Raw genomic sequence first — 22,283 nt, 5'->3', positions numbered from 1 at the left:
CTTTTGGGGGGTTGGGCTGCCCATGGCGCTGTGACAGGGGCTCTGGAGAGGGCTGGTGCCCGGTTCTGGCTGGACTAACCGGGACATGTAGGTGCTGTAATCCAGAAGAATCTTCTGCCGGACGGTCCCAGCTAGATCCGTGGGTCTGAACAACGAAGGGATGTCGTCCGTGCTTCCTCGGCTGCTGCCACTGCTGTTGATGCCCTTTCCTGAAGGGCTAGAGAGCTGGTTGGGACCGAAACCTGGAAACAGAAACAAATGGAACTAGTGCTCTGGCTGCGTTCTGTTGAGGTGAGTGGAGAAAGAGGAGCGTTGCAAGCGAATGGCGTACAGCAAAGCCAGACGGATGGAAGGACAGACCCATCAGCACTGAGGGTAGGTCTACATTTCAAGCTGGGGGGAGGTTTTCCCAGGTGGAGGAGATGGACTCACGCTCGCTGTGCTCGAGCTAGTGTGCTGTCAGCGGGGTGCCGCTTAGCGGGGCAAGCAGCGGGAGGGGCCAGCCACCTTGAGTACACGCCAAGCATCTCAGATGGGTACATACTCAGGGCAGCTAGCCCCCTCCCACCGCCGTGGCTATGCTCTCTGTATAGCACACCAGTTGATCAGAGCTACCGCAGAGACGTCTCCTCAAGCTGGGAATCGCCCCCTCCCCGGCTCAAAGTGTAGACGCTCTCTGAGATACAATTGTGCATCTAGGAAAGGGAGGAGTCTTTCCCTGCCCAGGAGGAAGATGCAGAATGCCTGAGCAGTAATGATCAGATTTTTCTATTCAACTTCAAAGCATTTGCCACACTTCAGCCAGTTAATCCTCATAACCCCCCTATAAGGGCAATGGGTATCATTAGTTCCATTGCACAGACAGAGAAACCGAGGCACAGAGTGATGCAGTGACTCACTCAAAGCCACAACAGGAGTTGGAGCCAGGTTTAGAATTCAGAAGTTCCTGGTTCCTAGTCTGTTGCTCAGGCCACCAGACAGTGCCTCTCTCCCAGTCACCCATGCAATACACTGCGTGCCCTCTGCATATCTCTGCAGGTGGGCGAGGCCTCGGCAGGCGCATCCAGCATGCTTTCAGCACCCTTTGCTGCAGCTCAATCAGGGGTAGTTGTTTATAGAGCTGAGTGAGCTTTGCCGTCAGGGACGATGAATCCAGATTGCATCCCACCAAACTGAATCAGCTTCTGAAGCTAGTTATTATTTTTCTCAACGTAAGGACTCTTGCTCAGAGTTTTACTGGTTGCCATGAATACTGAGATTTTAAAAGCCTGGTACCTCCCAATAAGCCTGCCATGTAGAATGTCAGCAAATCTGTTGCTAAAGAGTTGCTGAAAATGCTTTTAGGCTGGGGCATGGGTTGAAGCTGATCGGTCCATCTACCACCAGACATCCCCCTCTGTCTTTCTCCAGATTTAGTGCTCGCACAATTGGGCTCAACTCCTTTGACTTTAGTGGGATTATATCTGTTTACCCCCATGGTGAATTTAGCCCACAGCAAGCCGATTAAAGCCCATGGCTATAGAAGTGACCTCCTCCATTGGATTATCTGTATTTGCCTACATGCAAAGAGGCCACCAGGGGCCGAATGTTTTACCAAATTTGCCTTCACTCCAGCTGGCACTCTGCACCTTGTGACAGTCCCCTCGGGAGGCTGTCATGAGATGTTGGAACCACTCTTCTTTGTCCCTTCCTGTTCTTCCAAAGAGGTAGAGGGTCCTTTCCCGGAGGTCCCCTGGAGGCTTCAGGGGGACGTCCTGGCCTGGTGTCTGAGTCATTTTCAGGCTTTCATCTCTTGGGAGCTCCATGTCATGCTCATTTGAGCTTCTGAAATTCTGGTCCTCTTGGTCTGGGAACAGAATGCAGATGGGATATTTCTTGTTCCACATCCTCTTTCGGGCCAGGCCAGGTGGGAAGAGAAAGACCTGCAATACCAACAAATGCTGTCAGGCAGGGAGATTAAGCCATGGGGACACGGAGCTGTTCCTTCAACCTAGGGAGTGCATATGTTCTTTGGTGTAGCCTGGTGGGACAGGGGAGACAATCACACGGTGCATCCAGTCACAGGGACTCTCTTTAATGGAGACATGGTGAAGGAAGAGCAATGGCCTTGCTATGATGAGTCCCAAGGGCCAAAATGGTCCAGCTGGGCTGAGAAGGACTTACCAAATGTTCTCACTGAAGGCCAAAACCCATCCATGATGTGTCAGGATGAAGTCCAGCATGAGGCCTGTACCACCCAGCCCCAATGGGATGAGTTCAGATTCAAAGCTACGCCCACCTGTCTTGGCTCAGTTTAAACTAGGTGCTTTCAGCTATTCTGGGGGACTGTTCTATCTCCTCTGGCAGAGCCCTACCTGGGCATTGCTCATGTCGTAGTGCCGATGGCTGACAAAGGCCACATCGAGGGTTTCTTCTTCGAAGGTGGCTCGGCGCGGGACGTTGTTCTTGGGGTAAGAGAGCTTCATGGCAGAGCCTTCCAGAGTCACAAACACCGAGTGAGTGAGCGACGGGTGGTAGATCTCCGGGTCGTAGAAATACATCTCGTTCATCCAGCTCTGTAAGGGAAAGTCTGCATGAGATTACGTCTTGCAGCCATGGCCGGCTAGTGGATTTACGGTGGGACCAGCCATGGTATGTGCTCCTTGCTGCCTACAGTGTGGTGGGGACTGTTTTTTGGGCTGGTCGCTTGCACTTGGAAAAGAATTGCTGTGACACGCCCATGAGAAATGTGCTATCGAGTAGGAGGGGATGAGAGTGCAGGTAAGGTGTGATGTGACGTGAGTGTGAGTTGGCGTGTGTGTGCGTGTCGCACGTGGGGTGGCCTGGGGTGCACAAGTGCACACACACATGCGGGGAGATGTGTGTGCTGAGTGGAGAGGGGGAAGGGGTGCGTGTGTTCACGGAGGTGTGTGAGTGTGCACATTATCTTTCACCGGCGTGAAGCCACAAGGACAAATAAAGTGCAACTTTTCAACAGCAACTCGGCAAATGAACCCCTGGACCCCAGCCCTGCTCCCCTGGAGCCGAGAGGGGCTTCGTCAGCGCCGAGCGATCCGGCTCGACACATGTCTGGAGACAATGGGGTGATAAAGAATTCCCTTTGAACTAATGTGACACTTAACCAGCAATGTGAAATCACGGCCCGGACCTCCCAAAGCCTGCGTCTGCTCTGCGGCGGCGGGACTGGTAGCTGGGACTTTTGACTGGTGCACACACGATCCAGTCCCTGGCTCAACAAGTATCAGAGGGGTAGCCGTGTTAGTCTGGATTTGTAAAAGCAGCAAAGAGTCTTGTGGCACCTTATAGACTAACAGACGTTTTGGAGCATGAGCTTTCGTGGGTGAATCCCCACTTCGTCGGATGCAATGGCTCAACAGGGTTCGGGGAGTTACTGTGTCATTAATCTCCTGCTCAGTGTCTCCCCGCCTTGGCTGCGGCTCAGCTCCCCACCTTGTCAGCCCAGAAGGAAGCATTTATCTTCCCCTGCCTGACGTCCTTCCCTCTCAAAGTAATTCATGCTGCTGCCTTTCTAACCCGCGTTGCTACCTACCTGGCACTGAGGAGCCCCCCCCGCTCCTCTTCATGCCCAGCTGCTTAGCCTTCCACGTAAGAGGCCGGTCTCCGGCCAGCAGCAATGCTTTAGGGAGGAAAGATGGGTACAGGACTGGGACTCCGGAGTTCCTGGCTCTGCTATAGCATCCTGTGTGACCGTGGGCGTGTCATGTACTCTCCCTGTGCCTCAGTTTCCCATCTCATTACCATGACGGGGATCACAGCACTGCCCTACCTCCCAGGAGTATGTAGGGATAAATTCATTGTGTGGTGCTCAGAGATGGTGGTAATGGGGGCTCTAGACCTGAACAGACAGACCCCAGCTGAGCTAATGGAGGATGGTAGCTGGGGCGGTGCAGTAGGCCGGGGCGGTGCAGTAGGCCGGGGCGGTGCAGTAGGCTGTTGGAGTTGCTGGGCCTGGTCGTCACACGCACTGAGCCAGTGGATTAGATTCACTCTCCAGCAGCCAGCCTAGGCCCAAATGTCTGGGGCCCACAGAGGTTCCTGTGGCAGCCGGAGTGCTACTGTGTGGCGGGCACTGTCTGCAAGCACCCAAACGCCGTGGGGATGATCGGCACTCGGAGCACGGCTACCCGGCCCTGGAGTTGCACAGGCTGTGCACATCACAGAGCCGTGGTCTGGATAACGGCTGTTCTCCCAGAGCAGACCGACCACTGAGTGGGCATCACCCCCCCCTCCCCAGAACATATCTCCTACCTTGAGGACATCTGGTTCCTGTGGCTTCCTCGTTAGCAGCTCCGAGCGCAGCTTGTCCTGTGGGTGCCGTCCCTGCTGGGGAGCCAGGGAAGGCTTTGGCACGAACAGCAGGATGACCAGGAAGCCCAGCACGAACCCGCAGGCCAGTCCCAGGCAGAGGCCTGAGAGGTAAGGGGGCAGAGGCAGGATGAAGTAATTGTAAGCCAAGATGGCGACGCAGGCGAGGGTTTTGCATGGCACCGGGCTGGCAGGCTGGGCTGGGGGGAGCTCGTCCAGGGGCTGCCGCAGCTGCGCCTTCTCTGGGCCGTTCTCGCTCTGCTCCACTTCCACCACCTGGATTACGTCTCCACAGGAGCAGATCTCGTACTTGCAGTTCAAGGCGGGCCCCCACTTGTGCTCCAAGGGGAAGCCGTCCTTCGCCTGGGTCCTCCGGATCGCTTTGCTCGCGTGCTCTCCCGGCCGGTCGCTCTCCACTTTCCCGGGGCTGGGCCTAGCAGCCTTGGCGTCCGCACTAGTGCAGTCCCCGCTGTGGCTGGACGGGGAGTCATGGGCGTAAGCACCGGAGTGGGGCAGTTTATACTTGGCCGAGACGCTGTTCTCGTCCCCGATGATTTTGCTGAGCCTGCTGAGAGGTTCCTGCATGGCCTCGGAGAACCTCCTCTTTGTGTCTTCGAACTTGGCCTCCTGCACCCTGAAGAAGCTGCCTTTGCTCTCCGAAGGGGAGATATTGGGGGAGGAGGGGGCTGTTCTGGAGTCCCCATCTCTGCTCTTGGGCTGGGTGATCTGCCTCCACAGATGCACGTTGAGCTTCGAGTCTGACTTGGACTGCGTCACCTCGGGCTCCAGGTGGGAGATCTCTGTCGAAATGGACTTGACCAAGTTCAGCAAGGGCTGGGGCTTGAGAGGGCAGCTCTCCTTGGCTTGTATCTCGGTCGACAGGGACTTTACTAAGTTAATGAGGGGCTTGGGGCCCGGGGAGCCCTGCAGATTCGGGGGGGCAGTGGAGCTCTGTGGAGAGAAGCCAGGCAGGTGATAGAGGGGGATGTCAGTCAGGAACCCCAGCTCTGGAGGAGAAGCTGGAGGGAATGGCCTATGGAACGAAGATCCACGTTGGCCTTCACACTGCCCAGTGTCCACATACAGAATAGCGTTCTCAGGCGAATTGGCAGCTCCTTCCTCTTCATCCTTATCCAAGGTGAAAATCAACTCACTCCCGTCCAAGTTCTCCCAGTCCTCTTTGCTCCTGGCGCTGGCGAACTGGCTGGTTATCTCTTGGGAACTGACCGTCGGGTCTCTTCGCTGAGGCGAGCCCGGGGGAGAAAAGGAGGCAGGAGAAGAGCCCTCTGGCTCCAGGGACGCTTTGGCGTGACCAGCCATTGTTCACATCACTGCTAGTGTTGGTTCTGTGAGGAAGGCACAAATGAATCAAAGCGGGTCAGAGCCCAACTCCTAGGGCCCAATTGACATCACTGTCTAGGAGAACTAGATGGAAGGGGGGGAAACCATATAGGTGACACCCCTCTAGCCTCCCCTCCCCCCACATGAATAGGCACTACAGTCATGGTGTTAATATGGAATATATTAAACCAAATATAAGTGTTGGGTAACCATGGCAAATTGTATTATGCTGATTCTCACTCACTTATGCTAAATATTCCACCATACCTTGGCACAGTATCACAGCGTTTGTCCTAGGCAGATAGGCAAACTGCCAAAGGCAAGACACAGGAGTGTTCTACCCTGGCACAGGTAGGAAGTGCCTTCATGGCCCACCGACTTTGGAAAGGTGTGTTTCAAAACAAGAGAGAAGAGGGGCTCAGCGGAGTACCAGAAAAACAAGGTACACAGCCGATAGGTGATTTTTCAGTCTTGGGGGATGTGCATGGTTTTATGGCTCCAATCTTGCGAAAGTGTATACGCGTGAGTAACTTCACGCACATGAGCTGTCTCGTTGAATTTACTAGAACCACATCTATGAGTTAACTTATTCACATGCTAAGTCTTTGCGGGGTTTGTAGTTTGCTGTCACATGCACATGCATAAACAACAAGGCGCAACTCCTGACACACACGGATAACACTGACACACACTAGCCTGGACGCATTACCTTATGCAACTTACTTTAAAAAAAATGCAACATGGGATTTCATCTGTAGCTTTTTTTTTAAATTCGTTGCACGTTAGAAATGATGCCAGAAATCTAATAATTCTACTTGTGTTTTGGGGACAGTTTATCCTACAGCACTATGATTTATTGGTGGTGACTGATCTTCTTAGCCTCTTATGGCTAATGGAAGAACAAACCGCCAAGTACTAAACAGCATTATCGTACTTTTCTAATTGTGTTGCTTGCTTAATAGATATTTGAGTTTAAGCCAGAGCTACCCATGTGTTTCACTAGCTTTACATTGACAAATGGGTTTAAAACTCTATATACGGCCCCAATTCAATTAAACAAAAGCTTGTGTTGTAAGAGGAAGAAAAATCCATAATCTGAATTTTTACTAGATTTACAAAAAGTTTAGCCACACCCTCCAAAATTACTTTGTTTTACCAGAGAATTGTTCAAGTCATCATAAAATATTGCCAGATCGCTGCATCCAAAAATATCAAACTAACACAACAACCCTCCTGAGCTCTGCCAAGCAATTGGTCAAAAAATCAGGTGGGAAACATTGTTAATCATTATTCGCATTTGTGGTTATGCATTATTGGGAGAGGAAGGCTGTTCCAATGGCTAAGGCATTGGGCTGGGACTCGGGAGAGCTAGGTTCAATTCCGGACTCTGTGCTGATTTCCTCTGTGACTCTGGGCAAGTGACGTAGGCCCAGTTCCTTGGCGTTATTTAGGCACCTAAATCCCATAGAAATCAATGGGAGTTAAGTGCCGAAGTACCTTTCAAGATCTGTGGTCTCATTCCCCCCACTGTAATATGAAGATCTTAACGTTTCCTTTACGGGCCCCCTTTATTGACCTTGCCTGTTTGGACTGTGGGCTCTTTGGGACAGGGACTGTCTCTCACTATGAGTATGTACAGCCCCTAGCACAGTGGGGGCTGCTAGGTGTCACCACAATACAAATAATAAATGACGGTATTTGCTATTCCAGCAGAAGTTACGTGTGTCGCTATAGAATATGCAAAATCTGGAGGCCATGTTGTTGTAGCCAAGAAGATAATGTAACAAATCCATGGCCACCTAGGAACAGGAAGGTTATTGCTAATGACCAGGGCTGGTTCTAGCGTTGGGTGAGCCAGGGGGTTACCCTGGGTGCCCACTTCCAGGGAGCACTGAACTGCTGTGCTGCTTGGCTTGTGTGTGTGCACACACACACATGCTCCAAGCATAACTGACCAGCTGTTTTTCAGGTGTGTTTTTTTTCCTCTCAGCCACTTGGGAGGGGGCAGGAGTGGGGTGAAAACATTTACCACTCTGGCCAGCAAAACTCCTGCTAATGACACACCGCATGGCCACTTGGACCGTCATTGTGATAGCTGGGCTAGAACTCTGCTCCCCTTGGCTCCAAAAGCACAGATCACTTGCGCTACAGGAGAATCTTTGTTAGCAGTAGAGGGCCCATGACACACAGTTGAGCAATGCTTATTCCATCCAGTAAGGGGCAGAAGGGATATCAACCTCAGCCAGTTTGTTACTGTGCCAAGCAGTGTACTCAAAATGAGTAGTTAGAAATGAATTCCAAAGCAGACTCCATGTTTCTGTGTTCCTGTTCCAAATAGCCAGGCTGGGGTGTCCAGTGCTGCTCAGATTTACAGTGGGGAAAAATAATGTTTAGCATTTCTAGAGCTTTTGGGGCCAAATGGAGCCCTGCTGTCAGCGCGTGCATCTAGCCTGGCCTGCTGACACCAGGGCTGCATTGGGCTCTGGATCGTCAAAGAACTTTACAGACATGAATTAATTACAGGCTGTGCAGCAGCTGCCTCCGGCTCAGTTTATATAATCTCATGCTTCACGGGCTTCATATTCCCTACCTCCTCCTGATTTACATGAGCAAATTGTTCCCAGAATAAACCTGACGGATGCCCCAGTCCATCCAGGAATCATTGCTGAGAGGGAGAAGGCCGGAGATCCATAACCCCTGTACCTAGCCCCTGTATTTTGCTGGAGCGCTCCCCGTCTAGCGACAAGGCCTTTGCAAACGCTTCCCTTTGCAGTCAGCTGCGTAGATGCGGCACGTTTGTTAGCAATGGTGACTGATTTGTGTTCATGCTCCTGCCGCTGTCAGGAAGCGTCTAGAGGTGAAGAACAAAGACGTCTGTTCAACTGCACTTAACCAGCCTCTCAGCAGCAGCCGTCTCATATCATTCATCTCATCCCTCTGCGCTGTGCAGTAGATGGATATTTACCTCCGGCTCCTTCCAGGGAGATCACAAGAGAAGGCACTAAGGAGGCTGAGGTTAACCTTGCAGCTTTCGCGGCATGCTGATGTTCGAGCTTCAGGGTTCGTGATACCCTGAACTGCTGTCACCAGTTGTCTTGAAGCTAAACTAGCCTCACATTTTCTGACCGTGCCTGGCACGTCCCAGCCCCCCTGGGAGGCAGGACAGCTGTTCTCATCCCCATTGTAGAGATTGCTAAACAAAGGCAAAGTGAAGTTAAGATCAAGCAAGAGCGTCGGCGGCAGAGCTGGGGAGAGAATCCAGTGATAGCTATTACAGGTGTGCCGAGAGACCCCCGTTAGGCCCCCTTGTCCCTACCCCAAAGAGTTTACACTCAAAGTAACCCAGGAGTCCGGACTCCCATTTCCCTGCTCTGCGCACCAGCAAAAACAGCCTTCATTTCCTCCTCTGTACGATGGGGCATGCAAGTCCCGGAAAGGGTTAATGGACTACGGGTGGCCCAATCAGCTTGCACTGAGACACCTGGGGCAGGAGTCAGGCTTCCAGGGAGGAGCTAAAAGGGAGAGAGAAAGCAGATGTGGAGTTCTCGCTGTGGGAGAGAAGGCTGGGCAAGGACAGCTGTGGCTGATCAGGAGGAAAGGGAGGCTTGTGAGTCCTTTAGATTAAAGGTGTAGACCTGTCAGTGACCTAGCCAGAGCATGCTGGAGGCTGGATGGAGCAGTGGAAGATAGGGTGACCAGACGTCCCGATAAAATTGGGACTATCCCGATATTCAGCTGTTTGTCCCGCATCCCAATGGATGTATTGTTGGGACGCCATTTGTCCCGATACTTGGCTTTGGCGGTGGTCTCTTCTGGCCTTAAACCCTATGATGTTAGAAGCTCAGAGCACTGCACGCTTACTCTGGTGTCAAACCAAAGGAAGCTGCACTGCTGTAAGCTTCGCTCTGTATCGGGGCAGCATGTCTATATGAGGGGTGTGCCCCGGTGTGCGGGAGCTAGAGACCCTTCTGCAAATGTCTTTCGTGTAGACAGGGTCCCATGCGAGGAGCAGCTAGTACAAGGATAGAGGTGCAAGATGGAGCCTCAGCAATTCTCCAACTATCCTTCTGCTCTGCCAAACCGCATTCAGCACCGTTATTTATTATCTGTGTTGTGGCAGCACCCAGAGACCCCCCTCGGCTTGTTGCACAAACACCTGGGAAGAGAAAGACCATGTTCCTGTCCCGATCTACTCGGCATGTTTCACTTTAGCTATGTGGTGGCCTGCAGAGACTTTGCAGGTGGGTGTGGAGAGATGGCTGGTCGCACAATGCTGCCTCCCAACCTTATTTTCTGCTACCAAATACACCTCTACCCCTTTATAACACCACCCGATATAACACGAATTCGGCTATAACGCGGTAAAGCAGCTCTCCGGGGGGCAGGGCTGTGCACTCCGGTGGATCAAAGCAAGTTCGATATAACGTGGTTTCACCTATAATGTGGTAAGATTTTTTGGTTCCCAAGGACAGCGTTATATCGGGGTAGAGGTGTACCACTGAAAGAAGCTAAAACATATAAATATTTTCCTAAGGTTCCTTTGTCCTTGTAACTAACACCTGCAGTTGCCCCAGGGATGTTACATGATTGCCAGTGGGAATGGAGCTGGTCTGAGCAATTTCCATCCCTCCCATAGATAACAAAGCAGTGTACAAAGTAGGGTGAGTATCATGATCCCTATTTTACAGATGGGGAAACTGAGGCCTAGAGAAGTGAAGCGACTTGCCCAAGAGGCAGAGCTGGGACTTGACCTGGCTCCCAGTGCAGTGCTCAGACTGCTGCCCCTACTGCCTCTGGCAGAAAAACCTACCCACGGATTAGGGTGTGGCCCATGCTGTGAAAATGGCTGTGAACGCTCGAGTCACATGGCCGTTGTGCAGATTCCCTAATGCTGCTTGCTCCTGAGTCACGGTATCGTCTCCACCCACTGAGCCTGCTGCCCCCTGGGTACCAGAACTAGCTCCAGGTACGGAATCGGCAGATACTGGCTAAGAGCAGCTTTTGCATTCAGAGCCAGATGCTGAGAGGCCCTGACCTTTTGCTGTGTCAGCAGCAAGTGCTTGAGGGCTCAGCACCTCTCAGAACTTGGCCTTTCTTCAATTATCCCAGTCATATTTTGCTTGGTTTTTAAAAGCTAAAAAGTCCTGTAACTGAAGAGGCCATTAATACATTGGCAGCCTGTTCAGTAATAACAGCCTGTATTTATACAGTAGCTTTCATCTGGAAAGGACTCAAGGTATGGTACATGCTATATCAGGGGTCAGCAACCTTTCAGCAGTGCTGTGCCGAGTCTTCGTGTGTACCGCTAATATATTGTAACGTTTTTTAGAAGGTCTCTCTATAAGTCTATAATATAATAACTAAACTACTGTTATATGTAAAGTAAACAAGGTTTTCAAAATGTTTCAGAAGCTTTATTTAAAATTAAATTAAAATGCAGATCTTATTAGTTCAGTGTGATCCTTGCCCTTGCCTTTCCTTACTGTTTTCCAATGTCTGGTGGCACGTACTTGGATACTTTAAGCTGCACACAGGCTTCTGAGTGATCAGTTGTTAACCGGCTGGAACTCCAGATCGGCAGCTGAGGTGAGTGGAACTGGTGGCTGGTAGGGCTGGAGGCCTGCGCTGGAACTCCAACTGGAAGCAAGGTGAGCAAAGTATGCCCAGTGGCCTGTGATGGGATGTTAGATGGGGTGGGATCTGAGTTACTACAGAGAATTCTTTCCTGGGTGCTGGCTGGTGAGTCTTGCCCACGTGCTCAGGGTTTAGCTGGTCGCCATATTTGGGGTCGGGAAGGAGTTTTCCTCCAGGGCAGATTGGCAGAGGCCCTGGAGGTTTTTCGCCTTCCTCTGCAGCGTGGGGCAGGGGTCACTTGCTGGAGGATTCTCTGCAGCTTGAGGTCTTCAAACCACGATTTGAGGACTTCAATAACTCAGACATAGGTTAGGGGTTTGTTATAGAAGTGGGTGGGTGAGATTCTGTGGCCTGCGTTGTGCAGGAGGTCAGACTAGATGATCATTTTTCCCTTCTGACCTTAAAGTCTATGAGTGGGGCTGCGGCAGGGACCCCGGCTGGCAAGGGGCCAGCAGCTAGAACCCCAGATCAGCGGCAGGCTGAGTGGCTCAGCCCACCCTGTGTGCCATCAAAAATCGGCTCACGTGCCACCTTTGGCATGCATGCCGTAGGTTGCCAACCCCTGTGCTATATATAATATACTGAAATGCAGCCATCTCTGGGGAACGAAGGCAGCAGCACATTGCACTACCTCACGGGGAGGAGGAAGGCTGGCCAAGGATGCCAGGATAAATCCTTATCCTTAAGCTGGGGATCAGACAGGGGCCACTAATGGCCACGCAAAGCAGGCTGCACCTTGGCTACAGGTCTTGTCAGAAAGACTTACACTCATTCCATGCAGTGTGCATCTCTCCTGAAAGGTTAAAGAGCTGAAGACTCTGCTGGGATGTCAGTGAGGACTTTCAGACACAGTAGGTAGGTTAAACCTGGTGCTTAGAACTTGTAGCCGTCCCCTGTGATTTTTATAGGTGAGCCTTGGATGATACCGCACGGGCCAGATTAGGGTTCAAAATGGCAAATATTTAACCAGGGGAATTCTCTGGCTGCCATCTTTCCTCGCTGCCCACATTGTGTTAATTATGGCAGTTCCTCAATTCAACCATAAAAAAGGCTTTTCGCACAAGAATTTCAGCCTGCTTTGTAGATCCAAGAGGTCTGAGAAGCACTAGAGCTAATCTAAACCCAAGAGCCATTTTGACCCACAGCTCATGGAAGAGCGTACAATAGAATGATAACGAATAAAACTCATTACACCAGTGGCAACTTTCATCTGAGGGTCTCAAAGCACTTTCCAAACACTACTGAACTGAGCCTCCCTGGAAAGTATGGGATTATTAGCCTCATGGGGAAACTGAGGCACAGAGGTGAAATGTGATTCTTTTTTTTCCTGCCTACTGCTTCAAACCCCCCACCCTTCCTTTGAATGGTATCCTGCTCTGTGTGGATAACTAAGTTCACTATTCCCCCACTGTTGTGTCTTTCACTCTTTACACAACGTACAGAATATGAAGGAACCTCATGGCACAAGAGGGTCCACATAACCGTGACTTGCCAGGCCTAGTTCCATGAATACACCACCAGAGTGCCGGTGACTTCTGAAACACAGACGGCAGGGAGGGTCACTAGAAAGCTCACCAACTGTTTTTTGAGGGATATTACCTAGTTCTGTCCACCTTGCAAGGTGCTACAAACATCTACACAGACAAGCGAGTCAAAAGTGACTACAGAGTTTGGATGTGTCAATTTTTAAGGGCCAAATTTGAGACCTCCTAAAGAGGGTTGATTTTCAGAAAGTGCTGAACACCTCCTCTCCCCCAGCAGAGTCCCTTTAAGGATCTCAGATTGGTCACCCAAACACTCAAAATCACTTCTCACTTTTGAAAATTTTGGCCAAAAATACTAGGAATGGGGTCTCAGCTGGATCCAAACTTCCTCAGAGCTCGTAGGTGTTTGGATCCAGGATTCTGATTTGATCCAATATAGAGGTGAAGGAGAGCTGCATCCTGAAATGATCCAGTGTTTAGGATTGTTCATTTGGTCTGATCTTTCTTGGAGAGCACATCCATGTCTCTAGTCTGATAACATTTAATTGCACAAAGCTGTAACGGCAACCGTAGTTATTTACCGTACTTCATGTTTATTAAAATGAACATGTGATACTTACAAATGCTACGTGATCATTTTGTAATATAAAGGTTCATCCAGCTGGAATCTATCCAATTAAAGCTCCCAGCATCTTATTCCCAGATGAGCCACTACCAAATTAGTGTTTGCATTTGTTGCAAAATTAGCCAGAGTTAATTGAAAAAATAATTTATAGGAGTTCTCTCCAGCCTATTAAACCTGTCAGTGGCTGCTTGAGCAGGGAGCAGGCTGCTAGTGGAGACTGCACCAGAGTTTTGCTTCACTTCAAAGAGACTGATTTATGAGCCAACCAAAAGGGTGAGAAATCCTTCATCTAATTATCACTGAAATATACAGAGACAGAAAACTGCTATGGTTATTAGTCTAGGGACTGGAGAGCTCCTCCAGTTGCTCTTTGATTAGGAAGTGATGCAGTTTGAAGGAAACCAAACTGCAATCAAAAGATGTAAATTATCTGCAAATTGACCTTTTTACAAAACAGATCTACATATTCCAGGCAAAAAGCTTGGCCAAATGCTGAGAAATCAAGCACTCAAAAGGCAGGACATAGACAGAAAAGGCTGAAGCTCAGCTTTAACTCTGTCCTCTTGAGCTTCTGCTTTAAAATATTTGACTTATCAATGAATACTAGAGTAAATACACATTGGAATTTCTTATACAGCCTCAGGTACAATCTTCAAGCTTGGCTTGTTTTTTTTTAAAGTTGCAATGAGATCTACAAAACAAGCCTAGCTTGAAGCAAAGCAGCATTATTGAGTTACAGCTATATATTATGAAAGCTGGTTTTGATTCAGATGGGTCAGGAAAGAGTAAATCCTGAACCAAAATAGGCCCTGGGCAAGTGTGTGACTCCTTGAGCAGTGTTGCCTGGTGGTGCTAGCTTCGTAAAAAACATTGCAATCAGTGTCGCCCTGAGGGTATTACGGCAGTACCGTAGAATTCAGGTCCTGAGCTTTTTGGAAACTTCACCCCTGGGAGTGGAATTACTTTGCCTTGCTCTTCACTGACTCAACCTGCATGATGCTCAGAGGGGTGTTGCTGATAGTCCTGGATGGAACTGCCTCCTGCCCTCCTGGACCAGAGAAAGGGTGCATCCAATGGCCGTAATGGGGTGAAACTGGGGAGACGCTGAAGTCCCTCTCCCCCAAAAGACCAAGGTCACTCTGTGCTCAAACAGGGAAAGGCGGAGCGAGACAAGCTCTTTAGGGCAGGAGCCACCTTTGTTCTGTTTGTACAGCACCTAGCACAGTGGCACCCTGGTCCGTGACTGGGGCTCCTAGGTGCTACCGTAATACAAATAATAGGACCTGATACAGCCCAAAGGCTCCTACACCTCTTGGTTTCACTGCCTCACTGCCCATGATCAGTTTCTGCATCAGACTCCTTCTCATCCAGTGGATTAGATTTGTGGCCCTTGTAAAAAGGTGTTGCAGATCAGGACTGAAAGGCATTGGTGCAGCTGTGTGTAGGAGCCTAGGACTGGACCAGCAGGAGATGCTGCAGGTTAGCACTGAGGTGTTAGCAGAACGATGTCAGGCTCAGGACGACAACTGCAGGGGGTTGCAGGTGAGGACTGAGGGGCAGTGGCAGAGCTGTGTGGGTGGGGAGTGCAGGGCTGGAATGGGGGCTGGGAGAGGGGGCTGCAGGACAGCTCTGAGGTGCATTGGCAGAGCTGGGTCAGACCAACGGCTGGAATAGTAGGGTGGGTGCAGGCTAGAAGTGAGGTGCCCAGTGAGCATGGGGACGGCTGTGTGTCTGGGTGGAGGGCCATTGGCAGGACTGGGCCAGGAAGCTCAGTCCCAACCTCCTCTGCCCTGCCTAGCTGGCGCCATCCCAGTTATCACCTTTGTGAGCACTGACGTTCACAGCTCGGCCCAGATAAAAATAAAAACGGCAGGTGCAGAACGTGTGACCACACTCCCCCTCCTCGTGCCTCTGGGTCGCTGCGTAAGTGCCGGGCTGATCATGAGGTGAGCTGGAAGGTGCTGATAGCGTCACTTTAAAATGGCCTGGAGAGCTGGGGGCGGGGTGGGGGGTATGAGTGCCCTCTTCTCCTGGAGGGGCTGAATTTTGATCTCGGAGAGGCGGGGGTAGCCCCAGTGACGGAGGTGTAACTGAACACCCAGTTCCCTTAACTGATGCAGCTCAGGGAGGAATTTCTGTCTTCCGCAGGGGATGCAAACTTAATCCCAACCTGACCACTGGCTCAAGGAGGAGGCGTTCTTAAGTCTTTTAAGGAGCCCACATTAGCCTCTGGTTCTCTTTCTGGCCCAAAATACGACCAAGGGACTCTTGCAGGAGGCTGTGTGGTCTAGAGCGCAGGCTGCTGGCTTAGGAGTCGGATGACCTAGGCCCTAGGCCCAGTTGTGATCTCTGGGTAGGTGCTTCCCCTCCTTTCTTGTCTCTGTTTCGAGTGGAAGCTCTTCGGGGCAGGGACTCTCTCTTACTATGTGAGTAGAAAGCAGCTAGCACAAAGGGCCCTGATCCCAGGTGCACTAGAATAACTTCTGTTGGGTGAATGCAGTGGGCACTTGTTCCACGACAGTCTCGTCTCTGAGGGGTCAGGATCTCCTAGGGAGACCCCTGTGCAGCTCTCGGCATTGCTGTTTTCTCTGACTCTAAGCATATAGCTCACATCCAAGAGCACGGGCATCAAGGAGAGAGCCCCATTCCAGTGCTGACGAGCAGCAGAAATCCTGCCGTGCAGGCAGCGGGATTCAGACCTGGGGGCTGCATGTGTCCAGTGACTTGCTGCTCTCTGATCCATAGGACGCACGCTGCAGCGAGAGGTCCTCGCTTAATGGTCCTTCGGCACCTGCCACCGATAACAAATTCCGCCTTGTTCTCTGGGGAGGGAGCTTTGCAGAAATCGATCTGCGATGAATGACTGACCTAATTTGAAATGGCAGCTTCCAGAAGGCAGAGTGGCTGCCACCGCTTGCCTGAGCACAGAGATTTCAAAGCCATGGGCACAGCCCCTGTTTGATTCGGAGCTGCGCCCAGATCACTTGTTCGTAACCAAAGAACCGTCAGAGGCTTCCATGTGCACTTGCATAGTCACTCTGCTCTGAGCCTAGAGCAGGGGTTCTCAACCTGCAGGCTGCTTGCGGCCCAGTCAGCACACAGCTGTGTCCCATGTGACATCCTCAGGGCCAGACAGGGAGTATATATATTGTGCGGATGTGTCCCCCATAACACAGAGAGAGCTGCATAGGCGACCTACCATGATAAATAGGTGTAGAACCACTGGTCTAGAAGGAGCGGGGGCGCTGATGTTCAGAGCATATCACGACCCTGGCTTGTTACTCGGAGGTGATTGGAAAAGGACAAAACTATGGGGGCTGTGCCCTTTCTTTGCTTCTTCCTGTTGGAGAAAAGGCTGGAGCAGGCATGTTTTCTTCTATTTTCAAAATGTGTCTTGATTTTTTTTACATTAAAAATTCAGGCCTCGTCTCCATGAGCTACTGGGTTTATAACATCAAAGGTATTGAGGAAGAGAGGAGATTGCTTGTGATTTTTAGTCAGTTTTATCTAACGGTCTCTTTAGAATCTGGGAAAGAGCTCTCTTTGCTATGGAACGAGCGCCTTCAGCTAAAGACTTGGAAAGCACCTAATCCACATCCCTGAATCAGCCAAGGAGCTATCCAGCAAAAACAGGGAAGAAAAGACTTGAGATGCCTGATATTTATAAGGGGAAAAAGAACCCTGCATGCCAACATGCTCACTCATGCATGCACCTTTCAGATCCCATAAAGAAGCAAAACAAAGGGGATTGAATCCAGATTCTTTCTTTTACAGATCACCTTCAGAGCTACTTGCTTCTCCTGCAGCATTAATGGCTGACATCCACCCCAGTACATCCCCCTGATAAAAGCTATAGGCAGGATCTTGCAAAGGGCTGTGGGTGGGTAGCAGCGGCTGGACTGCAGGATTGGAGCCTCAATATTACTGGCTGCTGGCATTGCATCCAGCAGCCCTTCTACATGCAATCAGCTCGCTGATCCTGTGGGGATCTCAAGGAAATCTCCTGGGGCAACTGCCTGGAGGGTGTCTCTTTGCTTCCAGTCTGTCTCCCTGCCATGCTGGAGCGTCCTACTGTCCCAGGACAGCATGGCTGTGCTGTTAGTATTCCTTGACAGCAGCAGCCCCTTGAGCCCATGGCGGGCGGTGATCCCTGGAGCAGAGGAGGAAGATTCAGTGTGTTGCCTTGCTCCTGTTTGCCCTATGGGTTTGGGGGATTGGAAGAAGCCGGTGGAGCCCAACTGCTACCCTCAGGTTCCCAGCTCTCCCTTCCTTGCCCTCTCTCCATCTGTGGATCTAGAGCCACAGGGAGCCCCCCCAGACGGCCATTGGAGGTGCATATTGAAGAGCTTCCCCCCCTCCACACCCCTAGACCGATCCAGTCTCATGATCCAAGGCACAGTGCATTCAGCCTGCAAAGTCCTTGGGGGAGGGGCTGTCTGTACAGCACGGTGCACACATCTGTAGGCAATAGAAATAAATAACAATGACCACTGCTCTGGGAAGAGAGATGCCATGGTGCCAGGTCTGTTAATCCTGCACCCTTCCCCAGCACTAGATTCACTAGAAAAACAGGTAAAACCCACGCCAAAGCAGCCGCGGAGACTTCTGCTTGGCTAGGGGGATCCTGACTGCACCGGGAGGGGAGACACAAAGGCCTACCTGCCCCTCTGTTGCGTCCACTCACCGTCTTGCTCCAGTCGCCAAGCGGGAGCAGGATTCTAAGGATCCGTTAAAACTCCGGGAGCATTGTGGGGATCAGCTGGTCACTGCCAGGTGCTTGGGAAGGAGATGGTCTTGGGTCTAGGCTGCCCTGCCAATAGTCCTCTTGCCTGACCTTGAAGCCTTGCCTCTAGTCTCTAAAAGCATCTTACTCTCCACTCCTAGTGTTTGGTGTCTGAAAGGGTGGGGTTTGGTGGGTTTTTTTGCGGTGTGTGGGGGGAGTCGAGGGAGTAAGGGGACGGTGGCTTTTTCTGCTGTGGATCCCTAAGCCTAGACCCTGGGAAACCAGCCAGTCATTCTTCATAGTTCACCAAACCCTCATCCGATGGTAAAATGGTCCATCCTACTGAGAGGAGAAAACCCCTGTGAGCCATCACCAATCTACTGCAGCACCCGGTCCCCACAGTTGAAGATACCATTGAGGCTACATGGCACCTAGCTCAGTGGTTTGAGCATTGGCCTGCTACACCCAGGGTTGTGAGTTCAATCCTTGAGGGGGCCACTTAGGAATCTGGGGCAAAATCAGTGCTTAGTCCTGCTAGTGAAGGCAGGGGGCTGGACTTGATGACCTTTCAGCTCTGTGAGATAGGCATATCTCCATATTAAATAGATCACCTTGAAAGTCTCTAGTATATGCAGAACTCACCAGCCAGCAGACGTTCCTCACACTGCCCTCCAGTTATCTATAATCCACATCAGACTTATAGAAGAGGTGAATGTCAGGTTTGAACTGCTTGTAGCTGAAAACCCATCCCTACTCTACTATATATATTTGCAATGCACATATAGATATTCCACTAGTGACATGGGTTTGAGGTTCACAACACATTCTGCAGAAACGTGTTACACAAACACACGCGTGTATCCATTCACCCTGGGTGTCTCTAAGTGGGCGACTGTCCGGAGAACTTTTCTTTTTGTAATTTCTTGAGCTCCTCACAACTCATTGCATTGGTGACCATTTCTAGCCATAGCAGGTGCTCTATTATTCTGCTGCTTCCAACGCAGCGCGGGTTGGCGGCCCCCAAAGGACTTTCCCTGGCGTGTGTAAAGCACACAGCCCGCCCCGAAATCCTTCCAGCCCTGTGCATTTCCCGGGTCGCCCCTAACACGGGCGCAACCCCTGGCTGAGACACGAGCTGCCTCTGGGATTTGAATCCTGAGGTCCGAGCCCAGGGCAGCCCCCACCCGGGGCTGGTCTTTGTGCACCGCCCTCCGGCCACGCAGCCCGGCTGCAACCCAGGCTGCAAAACCAAAACAAACCCAAAGGTCCCACGCGCGACTCTCCTCAGTTTGCCCCCAGCTCGAGGTTTCTGCGGAACTCACCTGCCCGGGAGCCGGGGAAGGGGGGCGGCGGGCGGGGCTGTCCGGCCCCCCGGGATCCTTCAGCCGGAGAAGCGCTCGGGCATGGCCCCGCCGCGGCGATCCGCCCACGGGCGGCTGCCCACGCGAGAGGGGGGCCCACGCCGCGACCCCCGGCGCCTGGCGGTGCTGCTGCAAGCGGCGGCCTGCCTGGCACGGTCCCTGTGGGCGGAACTCGGCTCCCGGAGTCCCGGGTCCCTCTGCCGCGGCGGGAGCCGGGCCCGCTCGGTGCGCGGCGGAGCTTAGCGCGGGTCTCCCCGGGAGCAGCGCCCCGCCCCGCCCGCTCGCATCGCCGCCTGCTCCGGGGCGCGCCGGGGAGGGAGCGCGGCTGGCAGGCGGGGAGCAGCCCGGCGGCCCGGGCACCGGCTCATGGTCAGCCCCGGCTGCTGCGGCGCTGGCCGGGCTGGTGCTTTCCGCAGCCGGAGCCTTGGCGAGCCCCCGCTCCCCTTGTCACGTTGCCAAAGCAGCGCCAGCCTCCCACAGCTGGGGGGGTGCGAATAAGGCCCCCCCCAGCTGCAGGGCTGGCAGAAGGGCTCTGTCCTGCTGCTGGTTATAGCGGTGAACAATGGGCCCCTCCGCTGGGCCCCGGTGGCTATAAATACCCCCCTCCCCCGCGCCCTCCCCCCAGCCCCCGGCCGGGGCTAACGTGACTGCAGCTGGCACGTCGCCCGCGGCGCGCTGCTCACTGGCGCGGGGAAGGGGCAGCGGCTTGCGGGTCCCCCAGGCAGCCTCTGCAAGCGGGGTCGGTCGGTCCAGAGTCCAGCCGCAGCCCCTGCGAGGGGAGGGAGGGAGGGGGGGGTTCCTTGCAGTGCCTCTGTTTTAAGGAACAGTGGCAGCTCAAACGGGGGAAGCAGGGGACAAAAGCCAGTGGAAGCAGGTTCATGTCCCCCCCAAAAGAAATGAAACCTTCCCATCCTGGTGTTCGCAAGCCCAGCATGGCAGGGCCCTGCTAGCGGGAAAGTCACCAGGAGGCGGTGGGTGAAGAGAAACCACCTCGTGTGTTGGTAGGGGCCAGGCTGAACGAAATGCAAAAAGTAAACAAACAAGAGCCTGCAAAAGGAAAATCGGGGAGCGGGTCCTGAGCTGGTGCGAATGGGCCCCTCTCCCTTGCCCGGAGTGGAGCTGTGTCGATTTATAGCTGCGGAGGAGCTGGCTCCCCCTGGTTAAAGTCCTTTCGCTCTGACTAAGGGAAGGAAATCCATGTTGTTAACATACCACCCGCCTGCCCCCATTCAAATCCAAGCAGGGAGTTTATAATCCATAAAACAAGGGACCCCCCTGGGACCCCCACTGCTGTATGTGTGAGTGCATCACCCCACGTGCTATGTTCTGTCTTACAGAGCGCAGGCTCTTTGGGTCAGGGGCTGCCTAGACTTGTGGGTATTCCAGGGTTCTGAGCATGTGCTAAACAAGAGCAAACAAACACACTGCCCCCTCCCGCTGATTGTAGGGTTTCGAGGGTGAATCTCTCCATGCTCAGTGCAGGATCAGGGCGGTGATTCTGGACCTTCTAAAATCACTTCAAATTCTCCCATATTAACAGCCCACTTCAGCTGTGGGTGATGCTTTCTTTTCTTTTTTTTATTGCCCTGTTGATGTGTTTTCCATGCCCTATACTGAGGCTGGGATGATGAGTGCTGGGAGCTCATAGGATACAGGCTGCAATAGAGGCCTCAGTCCTGCTGCTCCCATTAACATCAGTAACGAAACAGGATCAAGCCCTCTAGGGAATATTGCAACAGGACAGCTGAGATTCCAGACTGGATGGCTGCAGTGCCCTCTACCTGAGGTGTCAGCTGAAGACTGCTTGACAGCTTCAGCTAGCGCAGAATGCAGCTGCGGGTGGTACTCAGGGATACACACCTTACCCCTCTGCAGCGTAGCCTGCACTGGCATCTGAGTCAGTTCTGGATACAGTTTGAGGTGAGAGATTTTAAAATCTATACATTCCTTTAGGACGTTACCCCTGTTCTTATATGATGTTTAAATATGTATTGTAACCCTTGTTACCTGAGAGGCCAGCCAAAAATTCAGGATCTTGCATGTTGTTCCAGTTAGCAGGAGAAATTGGTGACGAGTCTGGTGTTACTTTGATGCAATCCTGTGTATTTACGAAAAAGGTACGAAGTCCTGTTTCCCTGCACCCAGCAAGAATCAAACAGCAGGAGACGGTTTCTTTGCTCGCAGGTCCAGGCCCCTGTTAGCCAGCACTCAGCCCCAAAAGCTCTCTCTCTAGACTTTTTGCAGTGCCATGCTCCCACGGCTTGTTATGACAGTACCTGGTGCTTCCTTGTTGCCTTCTCTCTCAGCTTCTGTCCACTGTTTCTCTCATAGACACACACACCCCTTCACAAAACAAGAGCTAACACATCCCCTGTGCCCATATGTGCCTTTTGCTTTGGGCGGTGACATATGCCTGTGTTTGGGGTGGAGACTGCTATTGTTTCAACTACCTAGTTACCTGACTTTTTACAACTATCTTACATGCAGGGCAGTGGTTACCTTCCCCCAGTCCCACACAATTTCAAAGAGGTTTAACCTGTCCCAACCCATAACATTATAGTAGTGTCTAGAAGCCCCAGCCAAAATCAGGGACCCGTCATCACACACACTGAACCCCTGGGAAAGCCAGGAGGAGAAACCAGGTACAGCTAGTCAGAAAACAGTAAGTATTGTTCAGGCAAAATTTTGAAATAAATCATTTTTTTATTCAAAAAATTTCATGGTTTTTTTTAATTCAAAAAATTTCATGGATTTTTTCCCAACAACCCCTACAAAACAAAACTAATTTC

General features: G+C 51.9%; 1 protein-coding gene across 1 annotated transcript in view; it reads right to left on the bottom strand.

The window, feature by feature from the left end:
• The window catches only part of LOC123344183 (testis-expressed protein 2-like), a 39,011-nt gene extending 18,981 nt beyond the window's left edge, over window positions 1-20,030 (bottom strand). Inside the window, exons 1-5 of the mRNA XM_044980083.1 lie at window positions 19,456-20,030; window positions 4,270-5,672; window positions 2,355-2,555; window positions 1,595-1,922; window positions 1-242 (exon numbers count right to left, since the gene is read on the bottom strand). Coding sequence (XP_044836018.1) covers window positions 1-242; window positions 1,595-1,922; window positions 2,355-2,555; window positions 4,270-5,646 — 2,148 coding nt within the window. The 5' untranslated portion in view covers window positions 5,647-5,672; window positions 19,456-20,030. The remainder of the gene's footprint in view (window positions 243-1,594; window positions 1,923-2,354; window positions 2,556-4,269; window positions 5,673-19,455) is intronic.
• Between the last annotated feature and the right edge of the window lie 2,253 nt (window positions 20,031-22,283).

This window comes from Mauremys mutica, chromosome 11, assembly GCF_020497125.1.
Source record: "Mauremys mutica isolate MM-2020 ecotype Southern chromosome 11, ASM2049712v1, whole genome shotgun sequence".
Lineage (NCBI taxonomy): Eukaryota > Metazoa > Chordata > Testudines > Geoemydidae > Mauremys > Mauremys mutica.
This window is presented reverse-complemented; position numbering and strand designations above follow the sequence as displayed.